The sequence below is a fragment of the Priapulus caudatus genome, unplaced genomic scaffold, assembly GCF_000485595.1.
Source record: "Priapulus caudatus unplaced genomic scaffold, Priapulus_caudatus-5.0.1 Scaffold957, whole genome shotgun sequence".
In the NCBI taxonomy this organism is placed as follows: domain Eukaryota; kingdom Metazoa; phylum Priapulida; class Priapulimorpha; order Priapulimorphida; family Priapulidae; genus Priapulus; species Priapulus caudatus.
In genome coordinates this window covers 28,629-41,727 of record NW_014578018.1, presented here as the reverse complement: position 1 = coordinate 41,727, position 13,099 = coordinate 28,629, and the positions used below count along the sequence as shown (strand labels likewise).

General features: G+C 44.7%; 1 protein-coding gene across 3 annotated transcripts in view; it reads right to left on the bottom strand.

The window, feature by feature from the left end:
- Positions 1-7,672: 7,672 nt before the first annotated feature.
- Positions 7,673-13,099, bottom strand: part of LOC106814656 (transmembrane protein 50B-like) — a 32,190-nt gene continuing 26,763 nt past the window's right edge. For 2 of the 3 annotated variants that reach the window (XM_014819000.1, XM_014819002.1), the window contains exons 5-6: positions 11,987-12,125; positions 7,673-9,527 (exon numbers count right to left, since the gene is read on the bottom strand). In XM_014819000.1, coding sequence (XP_014674486.1) covers positions 12,013-12,125 — 113 coding nt within the window. In that variant the 3' untranslated portion in view covers positions 7,673-9,527; positions 11,987-12,012. Of the gene's footprint in view, positions 9,528-10,856; positions 10,893-11,986; positions 12,126-13,099 lie in introns of those variants that run through there. The other variant, XM_014819001.1, reaches the window with a different exon arrangement.

The window sequence follows — 13,099 nt, the reverse complement described above, 5'->3', positions numbered from 1 at the left end:
ATCGCAGTTTATGTAGCATGCAAGTAAGTTATTAAGTGTTCTGTGAAAACGTTCGACTATCCCATTGGAAGCGGGGTGGTAAGGTGCTGTTTTGACGTGTTTGATTCCCAGTTCTTTCCCTAATTGTGTCATTAGCGAGTTACAGAATTCTTTGCCGTTATCTGTTAAGAACATTTCTGGGCAGCCGTGGCGTGGAATGAACTTGTTGACAATGACCCCCGTAACGACCTGGGCTGAGCGGAGTGGGATCGCGTATGCTTCCGGCCATGCCGTAAACAAGTCGATAAAAGTCAGACAATACCGGTTAGCGCTACCCGTCACCGGCAATGGCCCCATTATGTCAATGGCTACCGCTTGACAAGCATGCGTGGTTTGGGGCGCGTGCTGCATGGGTGCGCGGATTCTCTGCATTTTGCGTGCCGCACAGGTTACGCATGACTTGACGTATTCGTACACGTCGGAAAACATACGCAGCCAATGATAGCGTTGTTGGATCCTTGAAAGGGTTTTTGAAAAGCCTAAATGCCCCGAGTAGGCATGGTCGTGAAACAGCGGCATAATCTTGGTAATTAGGCTGCGTGGGAGTTCTAATTGCGACCCGCACTCAAGCTTGTCTGCACTGACGTGGAACACTAATCCGTCATCCATATAATAGTCGGCGACGAACCGCGCATCGCGTAAGGTGCATGTGTCTGTTGTCAGCGCCTGCCTGACGCGTGTCAGAAATGGATCGTTGTTTTGCATGTCCCTAAACCCGTCCATTGTAATCTCTGCTGGCAAGTTTATGGCCGCGGTCTCCGCGGTGTGCCGCGTCACTGGGCTGACGTGAATGTGTGCGACGGCAGATGGTGGTGGTGGTGGTGGGGTGTGTCCTGTTTGTGTGGAGGCGCGTCGTGTGAAAGTGCGAGTTGTCCGTCAGGCATTAGTCGGCTGAGCGCGTCTGCCTGCGTGTTCGTGGATCCGGGTTTGAATGCTAGTGTCAGGTTGAACTGGGATAGCGTCAATGCCCAGCGTTGTAACTTGGCATTTCGTAACGTTTTGGCTTCTAAGATGAATTTTAGCGGCCGATGGTCAGTGACGACGTGACATTGCCCCCCGTATAGAAAGTGCTTCAGTCGTCCCACGCTGTAGACGAGAGAATAGCATTCTTTTTCAATTATGGGCCAACGTGTTTCCGTGTCAGTGAACTGCTTACTAATATATGTAATGGCTCTCTCGCGGCCCTGGTCATCCGTCTGTGTCAACACTGCGCCTAATGCATACCCCGAGGCATCACAATAGAGTGTATACGGTCGACTCGGGTCGGCCAGTGCTAAAATAGGTGGGTTAATGAGGGCTACCTTCAGTGCTCGGAACGCCTGGTCTGCTTCCTCAGTCCACACAAAGGGTGTTCCTTTGTGGGTGAGCTGCGTGAGAGGTCGTGCTATTTTAGCGTAATCTTTAACAAATTTCCTGTAATACCCCGCAGACCAAGCCATTGACGAACGCCTTTCGCTGTTGTTGGGGCTGCTAATGCTTGAATGGCCTTTGTTTTTTCTGGGTTCGTAGCGATACCGTCTGCGCTGATAATATACCCCAGATGTTGAACTTTTTCACTAAGGAAGTTACATTTAGTTGCCTTGAACTTAAGATTCGCGTTTCGACAGCGGCGGAAAACTTAGTGCAAATGTTGCATATGTTCTTCGAAAGTGAGGCTGTATATCATTATATCGTCCAAATACCGCATAACATGTGATACAATGTAAAACCGACAAATAACGTTCACTTACCCGACAAGTGAGTGCTGACAGTGAAGTTCTACGGCCACGTCGATCGCAGTAGTAGCACTTTGCGTTGCGTCGCAAAGGGAGACGAAGATTCTTTTGGTCAAACGGCGCCAAATTGTAGCGTTGAATATCGTATCGTAGACAGTAGACGTAAGAGTTTGTATAGACGGTAAACAACTATAGGTTTATTCTAAGCACGAGCAATAACAGTGTGTACACATACCAGCGGTGGTCCAGGACTCTCTTGTTTCTCTCAAAACCCCTCTCTTTTAAGCTGTGCGCGCGTACGTCGCGCGCTACAGGTTTCCTGATTTATGGCCCGGGCTAAGTGATTATACAAGACGGCTGGGGAGCGAACGATTCATTGATGGAGTTCGATGTCTCGGTGTCCTTGACCAAGTCTCGACTGTCATAAAACTCGGCGTTACTAGAGTGCCCGTTTGACAACCTCGCCCCTGGTTCTAGGGGTACGAAAGGTGAGAAAACATTCTTTTGTTCGACAATCGCACTGCGTGAAAGAGTTGTGCAATCTCGCCCAATCTAAACAGCTCCGCCCGAGACGTGAGAACCAGGCCGTCCCTTCTAAATATGTCCGTAGCCCATCTGTCGTACGTCCCTGAACGGTGGTATTTGCCAGGCGGCGAGCCGAGCCGCGCGGCGGCGGCCCCGCGCGTTTCCCTCACGGTAACGACATTTCTCGACACTCTCAACCACAACATACCCCTATCACAAACACACAACACTGCCACTGGTACTCACATGTATCAACGAAGATTGCACAACTCTTTCACGATGGATTTCGAACAAAAAAAGAATGTTTTCTCACCTTTCGCGTCTTCTTGTGGACGCTGAAGAAAGACAGGTCGGCGCTTTACACTCTGACGATCTCGAGCAATTTACAGCAGAACAGTAAGCTGAGCTGACAGCACACAGCAGACAGTTGCACAGTAGCAGATACAGCAACATCCGGGAACTTCGTGTAAACTTGCTTCCTAAAATGGCGGTTGTGGCGACCCATGACCTACTACGCTATAGTCGCGTTCACACGGTCATGATTTGGCTCGAGCCAAATGGGCTAGATTTGGCTCGGGCCAAATGGGCTAGATTTGGCTCGGGCCAAGTTTGGCTCGGGCAGGTTTGAGTCGGCGCATTCACACGTACGCAAGTGAATACTGTCTGTCAAATTCAAATTCAAATTCAAATAAATTTTATTGCAAAAATATCTCACAGATAAATTGGCAGTATGTCGCGAGATGGCGTTGTTTACTATTTATTTAGAGTGTTTACTTACGGTTACGTTCCGAGTTTAATTATCAATCTTGAAAACGTGCATTCTGATCAAATTTTTCGAATTTTTATACTGTTTTGGAACTTTTATACTGTTTTGGAATTTTTATACTGTTTCAACGGATTCTACCTCTCTACCGCTCGCCGAAAGCTGGTGCTAAAATTTGGCTCGGGCCTGGTCCGACGTTTTCGATGGGGCCAAATCTGGCTCGGGCCTAATTAGGCTCGGGCCAAAAACGGCCGTGTGAACGCTCGGCTCGAGCCAAATCTGGCACGGGCCTAATTAGGCTCGGGCCAAAAACGTCTGTGTGAACGCGCCTTATGATTGGAGAGTGGTTTATCTTGTGCCTCCGGCACTATACGATCTTTGCTTCTCACCTCACAACACGCACGCCAGCGCCATATATCGTCAAATAAAACTATAAACGGAACAACTCTACATAACAATATATACTAACCGCTACATACTCCCCCCAACAAAAATAATGTCTTCCACGGCATTAGGACAACTAATTACTTAAGACATTAATTTAATTCAAAATCTGTCAATAGTCAAACCAACATCTTATCCTTCCATAAGTATGCAATGTTCATTTCAGTCTGCCTCTTGATAAATCATAGGGTTTTCAATTACAGCAATTACATATATGACAATACAATTACATTTTTAATCAGGCAACACAATCCACTAAAAACAAGGGGCAACCGCCCAGCGGTAACATTACAACAGGAAGGCAGATACACTGCCATATTCTATTTTCCAGATTCAAACATCAATAATATGCATTGTTTTGGGTTTCCATCCAAGCCACGAAGATGACCAGTTTATGGGTTGAATAGTTAAGCAAGCCGGAGCAGGTGTACCCATAACATCATATGTGTATCGCTTTGGTGGCTGCTTGTTTCTCACTTGTCGAGGTTCCCTGATCCTGTCTGCGAAGGGGTTACACTCCTCCTCCGTATGTTCTGATTCCCCAACACTGGGTTCCGACGACACACTGTTATCTTCTAGGTCACCCTCTGAGGCCTGGAGATTCTCCTCGACATCGCTATCCTCAGAATTCTGAAGATCATTCGCACGATTGCTTTCCCTATGCACTGGGAGACTCATCGATACAGGCTTCATCCTGATCCCGATGGTTACCTCTATTCATTTCCGCTCGGTGATCGGATTGAGTCCTTGGCACAAACTCTGGGGCTTCCGGGTTTGAGCCTAGTGGTATCCCCACACCTTCCTCGGCCCAATCTGGTTTCTTAATGGTAAAACCAATAACACAATTATCAGCCTCTGTTGACTCATAGCCATCGGAGTCCTGCAGATACTCTACCTTACCTTTAAGATTGTCGTCACGCTTCTCTTTGGTTTTGTTCAGTGGGGTTGTTTCTATCCTCGGCACTGGGAGGCTGTTGCATAGCATCAGATGATTCCGATGTAGTGTTCGGACCTTCCCAGACGGTTGGTCATCCACGATAACATCATTGACTGGCAGGTCTGCGTGCCTTTTCATCACTCTGTAGACATCATTTTCCCAGTAAGACTGTAACTTCCCAGGTCCCCCTGGGGCCTTCAACCTCTTCACCAACACTCTGTCTCCTGTATCTAGTGTTGCGGCAGAAGCCCTATGATCAAACCGCTCTTTCGCAGTCTGATTTCGCTTTGCCACCTTCTGGGACACTATAGTGTATGCCTCCTCCATTTGTTCCTTCCACTTCTTGACATACTCTGGCATGCCTCCGTTGGCATTGGATGCGACCTTCTCTTCTGACAACTTGAACAGTATGTCAACTGGGAGACGCGGGTGTCTACCGTACATCAAGTAATGTGGTGAGTATCCCGTCGCATCGTTCTTCGTGCAATTGTATGCATGCACAACTTTGTTGAGATGACTTTTCCAATCCACTTTCTGTTCCTCATCCAGAGTTCGAAGCATGGACAACAAGGTACGGTTAAACCTTTCACACTGACCGTTGCCCTCGGGGTGATAACTTGTCGTTCGTGAATGCTGAACGCCGGTCAACTTTTGTAGGTGCTTAAAGTAACCATTTTCAAACTCTCTGCCTTGGTCATGGTGCAGACGTCTAGGGAAGCCATACTTGAGAAAGTAATCATTAAACATCTTCTCTGCTGCTGTTCTGCCCGACTTATTGGTGGTCGGGTAGGCTTGTGCAAAGCGTGTGAAGTGGTCCGTCACGACCAAGATGTATTCATATCCACCTTTACTGCGCTCAAGGTGCAGAAAGTCTATGGACACCAACTCAAATGGCTCGGAGATATGAAAGGGCACCAATGGTGCCTTCTGATGTCTAGCTGGCTTCTTCTGCTTGACGCACTTGCACTGGGATGTGATGTAGAAATCAATGTCACCTGCCATCTTAGGCCAGTAGAATCTATCTACCGCCAGCGCTAACACCCTGTCGGCGCCCAGATGCCCCATATTGTCGTGCAACTCTTTCAAGACTCTAGACTTCATAGCCTCTGGCAGAACCAATTGTTTCTTGGTGGCGGTGTTCCGGTACAGTACCCCATCATCTACCTCTAACTTCGTCCACTCCTTAGTAGACGCCAGCGATGGCGCTACTCTTCTGCCTTCCCTGGCTGAGGGATATATTTTCCGTCGAACCCACTGCAGGACGTCCCTGATGCGTGGATCACTCTGTTGACCTTTGTTTATGTCAATCTTCTGGGTAGAGTTGCACTCCACTGTTACATCATGGTTTCGACCATGCTTGGTGCCACCATAACTGTCGATATGGCAGGGACTGATGCGACACCCCACTACTAATAGCCTGGATGTTCTGAGGAGAGACTGACTGGGTGCATCTGGTCATGTAATCAGCCATGTCCACAGGCACACGGGACAGCACATCTGCATCTATGTTTTCCTTTCCAGGCGCGGTACTTTGATCTCAAATGGGTAGAACTCTGCCAACTCTGCAACCCCAGCGCAACCCGTGCATTAAGCTTAGCGTACTCAGTATATACGTCAAGGGGCTGTTGTCAGTGAAGACTGTGAAGGACTTTGCATGCAGCAGGTAATTTCTAAAATGTTCAGTCACGGCCCACTTCAGCGCAAGGAACTCCAGTTTTCCCGAGTGTAGATGGTAATTCTTCTCTGCTGGGGACAGAACTCCTCGAGGCATACCAATCACCGCAGCGACTCGCCCGTTGTTGTAGAGTACCGCTCCGAGTCCTTCACCAGATGCATCTGTGTGTAGGATGAATGGCAATTCGAAGTCTGGGTAGGCCATGACAGGTGCAGAGGTTAACTCGTCAATGCAATTACTCACTACCTCCGCGTGGTGTGGCTGCAACTGATGGCTGCGTTTGATGGAGCTGACCTGTCTTGGGCTTGACGGCTTACGCTTCTTCCGACTAATCTGGCCACCTTTCCATTACCTACTCCCTGTCGCCGATGGAAATTGCGGGGTCTTACTAAAGGTCCACCTGTCCTGCTCCCGCCAGAGCAGATGGCCGTCCGTTTCCCGTCTGGTAGCTGCATTCCTTAGCAACGTGGCCAGTACCGCCACACTTGAAACAGTGATTACACCTCTGCTGCTTCTCCTGCAACCCTGGCAGCCAAACGTCCTCCTTCTTACTTCTGACCTTTGACCTTGTCTCTGCTGACTCTGGGCTTCCAACTCTCCACCTCCTGTCTCATCTCACTCAGCTCCTTTCTGAGCATCTCCTTCATTCCCTCTTCCAGCCTTCGAAATTCTCCTGACTTATCGAGGATACTTTCGCGCTTTTGTTATGTTTGGCCTGCACCTCTTTTGTCAGCAGGGCTCTTTTCTTCGCAACCTCCAGAATGTTACAATCTGAGGCACCCGGTGGTAAAGACCTCATCTCACATCTGAGCGATTCCTCTCTTAGCCCAGTCACCAGCGCATGTCTCATGGTCTCATCCACTAGGTCCTTGTTGTAGCCAGCCTCCATTACCCTCTGCCCGGATACTCAATCACCCTCAGGATGAGGTCGATTGGTGATTCGTTGGTCCCTTGGACCGCTGAGCACAGGCTCTGGTAGAGCTCCCGGCCGTCCTCTACTTGGTAATGGCTGGCTAAAATTGCCATTTACTCCATTAGGCCGATGTCTCCTCGCCCCTCCAAATAGGCCTTGACTTGTAACTTCGGCGCTATTGCCCTTACAACGCCCTGGACTAATTCCCTCTCCGTTACCCCTCTCTCTCGGGCCCTGTCGAGCTGATGCTGTACTGACGCATATGAGAGGGTGCTAGGGTCACCCAGCTCACCAATTTTACCCACAATGACAAAGTCCTTCTTGAGGGTGACCGACTCCGGAACCGCGGGCTGCACCTGCAGCTGTCTCTCCATTTTAATGTGTTCCAGCTGAGTCTCCACCACACGTTGCAGGTCCATGGTAGGTCGTACAGAGGGCGCGGGACTTGCTGTTCCTGTACCGCCAACAGCGGCATCCTGTTCCGCGTTCGACATGCTGTTACTCTATTCAGGGGCCCCACGTTGGGCTCCAAATGTTACCGGTATTGTAGTGTGTATTATCACTATCATCAGTATAAATACCAGTCCCTCGGGGTTCAGCCCCCTGTCTTGTGGTTGTCGAACGCTCACGCAAGTATTTAAAATTACAGCAACACTCCAAATGCAGTTAAAAGTTATATATTCTTTCACAAACACACGTTGATTTGCAAAAACGACTTCCTCTCCCTCTCCCGCGACACTTCTCACCTCACAACACGCACGCCAGCGCCATCTATCGTCAAATAAAACTATAAATGGAACAACTCTACATAACAATATATACTAACCGCTACATATACATGCCTCTTTCCCGGTAATTTCAACATTTTTTCGCTCCAATCTCACGCAGAGCATACCATAATATAAATTGACCAAATGACTAATATATGGCAGTTGTGCATAAAATGCCAATATCTGTTACAATGTTCATCTGTAAATATTGATAATAAATTATCGCCGTGCTAGCTCGTCTAACGTTGATTTTCTTTGTGGCTGTAGGTGACTGTAAACAGCGAGAGCTACACCGAGTTTGCCCATTGCATCCCAGTCGACTCTATCAATACTGTTCAAATAGATGGAGACGTACTGATAACAGCTCTATCATGTTAACGAGGGAAGAACCAAATAAGCGCACGATCCGCATCTACCGGCTTCACGCGTCTAGCCGACGTATAAACGCATGCTGAGTAAGTGACGGTAATTTAAGAAACCCGCTTGGATCTGCAGCATAGAACTAGCTGGCTATTTTAGTTCACCTCTTCTTGAGACTAAACTAAAGCCTAAAATAGACACCAAAAATTGTGCTAGCCAAGTAAGCTCTGTGTATTCAATAAAATCACAGACTTGCCCATTAGTGAGCAATTAAATGCTTTAAAAAGGTTAAACATTTTAGTTTACAAACACAAATTTTTCTTGAAAATTCACTCTATTTTGTATGATTGCACAAAGAATATTTCGTAGTACATGGATACGTGCGTTCTTAAGAATTATAATCATATTATACGCACCACTTAAGCTTGCAAGGTGTGACATGTATTATATGAATTCAAAGGGCATAGAATGAGATTTATCCATGCATTAACATGGATAGAGCACAGAGAAAACTTTAACAAGCTTCCTTTCTAAATGGGACTTCACTGGATGTCTCTTTGTGTAGTGATCACAGAATAATGGATAGTAATTTTATATGTACGTAAAAGGAAAATCCGACAAATGATTGGTAAAAGAATATATACACATATCCGTAATAACTAATAAGATAATCATATTTATACAATCGGTTTATATATCGGCTTTTGTGGCATACTGAACAATAAAGTGTTTGCAACTCAATGACTATTTTGTGTTATAACTACCCAACAGTAGATAACAGCAGCTGTTTACCCCTACCCCACTTACTGGGGGAAGGGAGAAAGTGGGAATTCACTGATGGTGATGATAGCTAATGAACTAATGAACCAGGCCATTATAATAACACAGAACCCAAAGCAGCTGTTAGAAGCTGTATATAATTAAGGCCGTCGGTATGCGCCTGGTTACCGGATGCCTAGCTCCCAGGCTACGCGTCCGGTCATCCATTTCTTATGTGAACCCAACTATATTTTTTCAGTAAAAAAGACTAAACATTAATTTTTACCATATTAATACTTACATTTAGGTATTTTAGCAAAAACATGTTTTTGAAACTCTTGAAACAATAGTAAATCCAGTAAAATCAACGATTTGAACGGCAGCATGGCCTAATCGTGACGTAGATTTGGGGCACTTGCCATAACATACATGATACGCACTGGTGCGATTTTTGGCGTGAAGCAGTTTAATAAATAGTATAAGTCTGTACGAAATTGACCACAAACAATGCAACGCACACGTTTCCATGCAACAATTTGTTACTAACACCTGATGATCTCGTGTGAAATGGATGACCGGATGCGTAGCCTGGGAGCTGGGCGTGCGGCAGCCGGACGCGTAGGCACTCTGTATAATTAAACATAGCATAACCTATTTTAAACAGTTAACAACTGAGCAAAAAATTGTTTGGTACAATATATACAATAAATATTTATTTTAGATGTGAATACAATTATATAGTGCATTGTGCTTGACAATATATATGTATACGCACGCACGCACGCACGCGCACACACTAACACACCTCGTGACACATATATTGGGGTGCACAGATGTCTGTGGTAACTAGTAAAATACTACCTTCAAAGTTTACCATTAATAAGAAACTAGCGGGATACCCGGCGTTGCCCGGGGAAATCTGTGGCGGTTCTCAGTTGGTGACCGCTTGGTTGAAAGGAAAATACCAAAAAAAATCTAACTATCTATCCATGCATCCATCCATCCATCCCATCCCACCGCATCCCATGCCATCCCATCCCATCTCATCGCATGCCATGCTATGCCATGCCATGCCATCCCACCGCATCCCATGCCATCGCATCCCAAACAGTAAAAAAATAAGAAGAAATAAAAAGATAAGACATTAAAAATAAAAAATAAAAAGTAAAAAGTCAAAAATAAAAAATAATACATACTAGAGGTAATTAAAGGGTAAAAAAGGAAAAAAGTCGAAAATAAGTTCTCCAGCTGGGACTCGAACCCGGAATCCCGGTGTAGGAGACGGATGTTTTAGCGATTAGGCCACTGCGCCGTTAAGGGTATACAGAATGGATTCACACGTACGTGATGTTAATCTGTACGCACCATCATCTATTGATGAATAGAATTTTTATCAATTTTTAACTTTTTTAAATTTTTGTTTCAGCCCGAACCACGTCCCAGACGTGTTGATTCTGAAAATATCTTTAGTTTTCCTCTAGGCTGCGGAGTTCTCTAGTCATGCGAGTACAGACTAATTCGGCTGAACAACTTTATATATATACTAGCTGCGGGTACCCGCTGTGCTGGGTAAAATCGTGCTACTAATTCATACTACTAATAATGGGACACAATAGGAACATTGGGTAAAAATCGACAATAACATTGCACACAATATGAATATTTAGAAATCAGTCTAATAAGATAATAAGCATGGGGAAAAACTGTTACGTATGACATTTATATGACAGCACAACCCAACTTAGAACCCCTGGAACATAATAGTAATATGGTGTAAATGACAAAAAGTTATTATAACAGCAGGTACGAATGGGTTGCACTTTTCATTTGAAAACCTCTTGATAAACAATGTTTTTCGTGTTATTCTCTGGTGGAAATATGTAAAGATTCCTGGCGTCTCGAACTGTTGGGCTCCCCACGTACGGCATGCACGTATGGCACGTACGGCACGTAACAGCATTTACGAATGGGTTGGACTTCTCATTTCAAAGCCTGTTGATAAACAATGCAGTCGTAACCTCTGAACTGGCTGTGCTCTGTTTTAGCTCGGTGCTCGGTTTCGGTTTCACAATACCAGCAGCCGGATGAGGTGAGGGAATCGATTTTTTCTCTGTGTGGCAGCACTGTACAGTCAGTGCTGACATTGTGTGGAGATTGACACAATGTATCAATTGTATCAATTTTTAACTTTTTAACTTTTTTAAATTTTTGTTTCAGCCAGAACCACCTCACAGACGTGCTGATTCTGGAAATATCTTTAGTTTTCCTCTAGGCTGCGGAGTTCTCTAGTTATGTGAGTACAGACTAATTCGGCTGAACAACTTTATATATAGATTAGAACCCAATTGGATCCCACATTACAGCCATGGAATTTGTAAAAACAAGAAGTTGTGGGGCAGCTTGTACAGATTCAGGTAACAAACAGTGATCTATCTTGACCATCATCATTCAAGTTGCACTAGCACGCTTGCAGCTAACACTACAGAACACGCAATCATAATAAATGAGGATATGAGACAGCTACAACTGTATTTGATGTCAAAAATTTGCACAAAGAGAACTGTATGTATATAGAATCACTTTTATACAGAGACAGAGTTTATCTTCAGGCAAGTAAATCACTAATAAAAGTACAGGACTTGCCCCACACATATTGCACAAGGCACAACTACAAACATTCAAATTTAGACAACAAGACAGCAACGGACGGATGGGGGGCACATTGCCCACACAGTAAGCTTCACTCTGCGGGGGTACCAAGCACAGCTTCAGCAATGATACACATTTACATCAACCATAGCCAGCTGCATGTACTTGTATCATTTTTACATCCTAATGAATATTTACTTTGGGATAAATTATATCTAAAAATGTATGGCTACACATTTAGCTAGAGAAAACATGGGCTTCCCACATCAACCATTATCACGAAGCTGGCGAAGGCCAACTGACTAATAAATGCATCCATGTGTGCATGATTGACGCTTATTGTCACTATTTAAGAAACATCACCGGAAAATGTTAAAAAATAATAATGTTTCTAATCACTCCCACATGGTGCAAGCATAGTGAATACAACTAATTACCTGTTTACACTTTTAATAACGTGAGCTCAGCCCCATAGTTCCTCTGTACGGCCGAACTTGAAAAGTAGAGCACTTATAAAGATAAGGGCATTCTGCAGAAACACAGCAACTCCAGGCCACTGGTCAACATTTGGTGTTGCTATAACGACAATAAACACGCAGACAATCAGTTAGAATCCTGAGTGTTTTCACTGAAATTTCTGATGTGTGAGCTAGAGGAACTGATGTTTTAAAAAGACTATCACATCTTTTTATTAGAAGGATATTTATTTCAAAAAGTTCCATTTTTAGCTCACCTTGACATCGTCAAGCTGAGCTATTGCCATGGGTCGTCGTCCGTCGTCCGTCCGTCCGTCCGTCAACATTTCGCTACGGTCAACGATAACTCAGGAACCGTTTGGCCCACATGTTTGAAATTGGGTATAGTTGTTACTGCTATGCTCCCATATTAAACGTCCTATGTTGGAGCACGCCAGTCGACGTACTTTCGAGCCACGGCAATTTTTTGGCAAAAATGGGAATTGCCATTAGTCAGTTCAGGTTCAACGGATTTTGCTCATGTTTGGTATGTGAATGAATAAGGGTTTTGATATTTAAATTTTTTTTATATAAATTAGGTAGGGTTTGGCAATTACATAGCATATTATATAGACACAAACAGTCTGTGGTGTCACACTCGTCTGGTTCGTTTTACAAGATTTCATTGACAATATCTTTAATGCAAAATTGGTATTTCCTCTACACCCTGCCGATAAAACGTCTATATTAGAGTAAAGTTTTAGAAAACATGTCGGAACGCAGCATAACCTATTTATTTCAAACGCCATCGCTACAAAACGGGTATAGCGCCATCTACGGTCACAAATTGTGATTCATTTTGGTTTATAAATTATTATTGCGATATACAGATGGCAATCGTTTCTATAATGTACGTCGATGGTTGCTCAATTAAAACTGACTTCTTCTTACTCACTCATTTGTGTCCTTTTTTGTGATGAGCTACAGTGTCATTGACACTTTCATTTTACTTAAAATGTTAGTGTTAGCAACAATAAATATACACTAAAACTTTTTCAAGATACTTTGAGTAATTAAAAATCTAAAACACCCCCT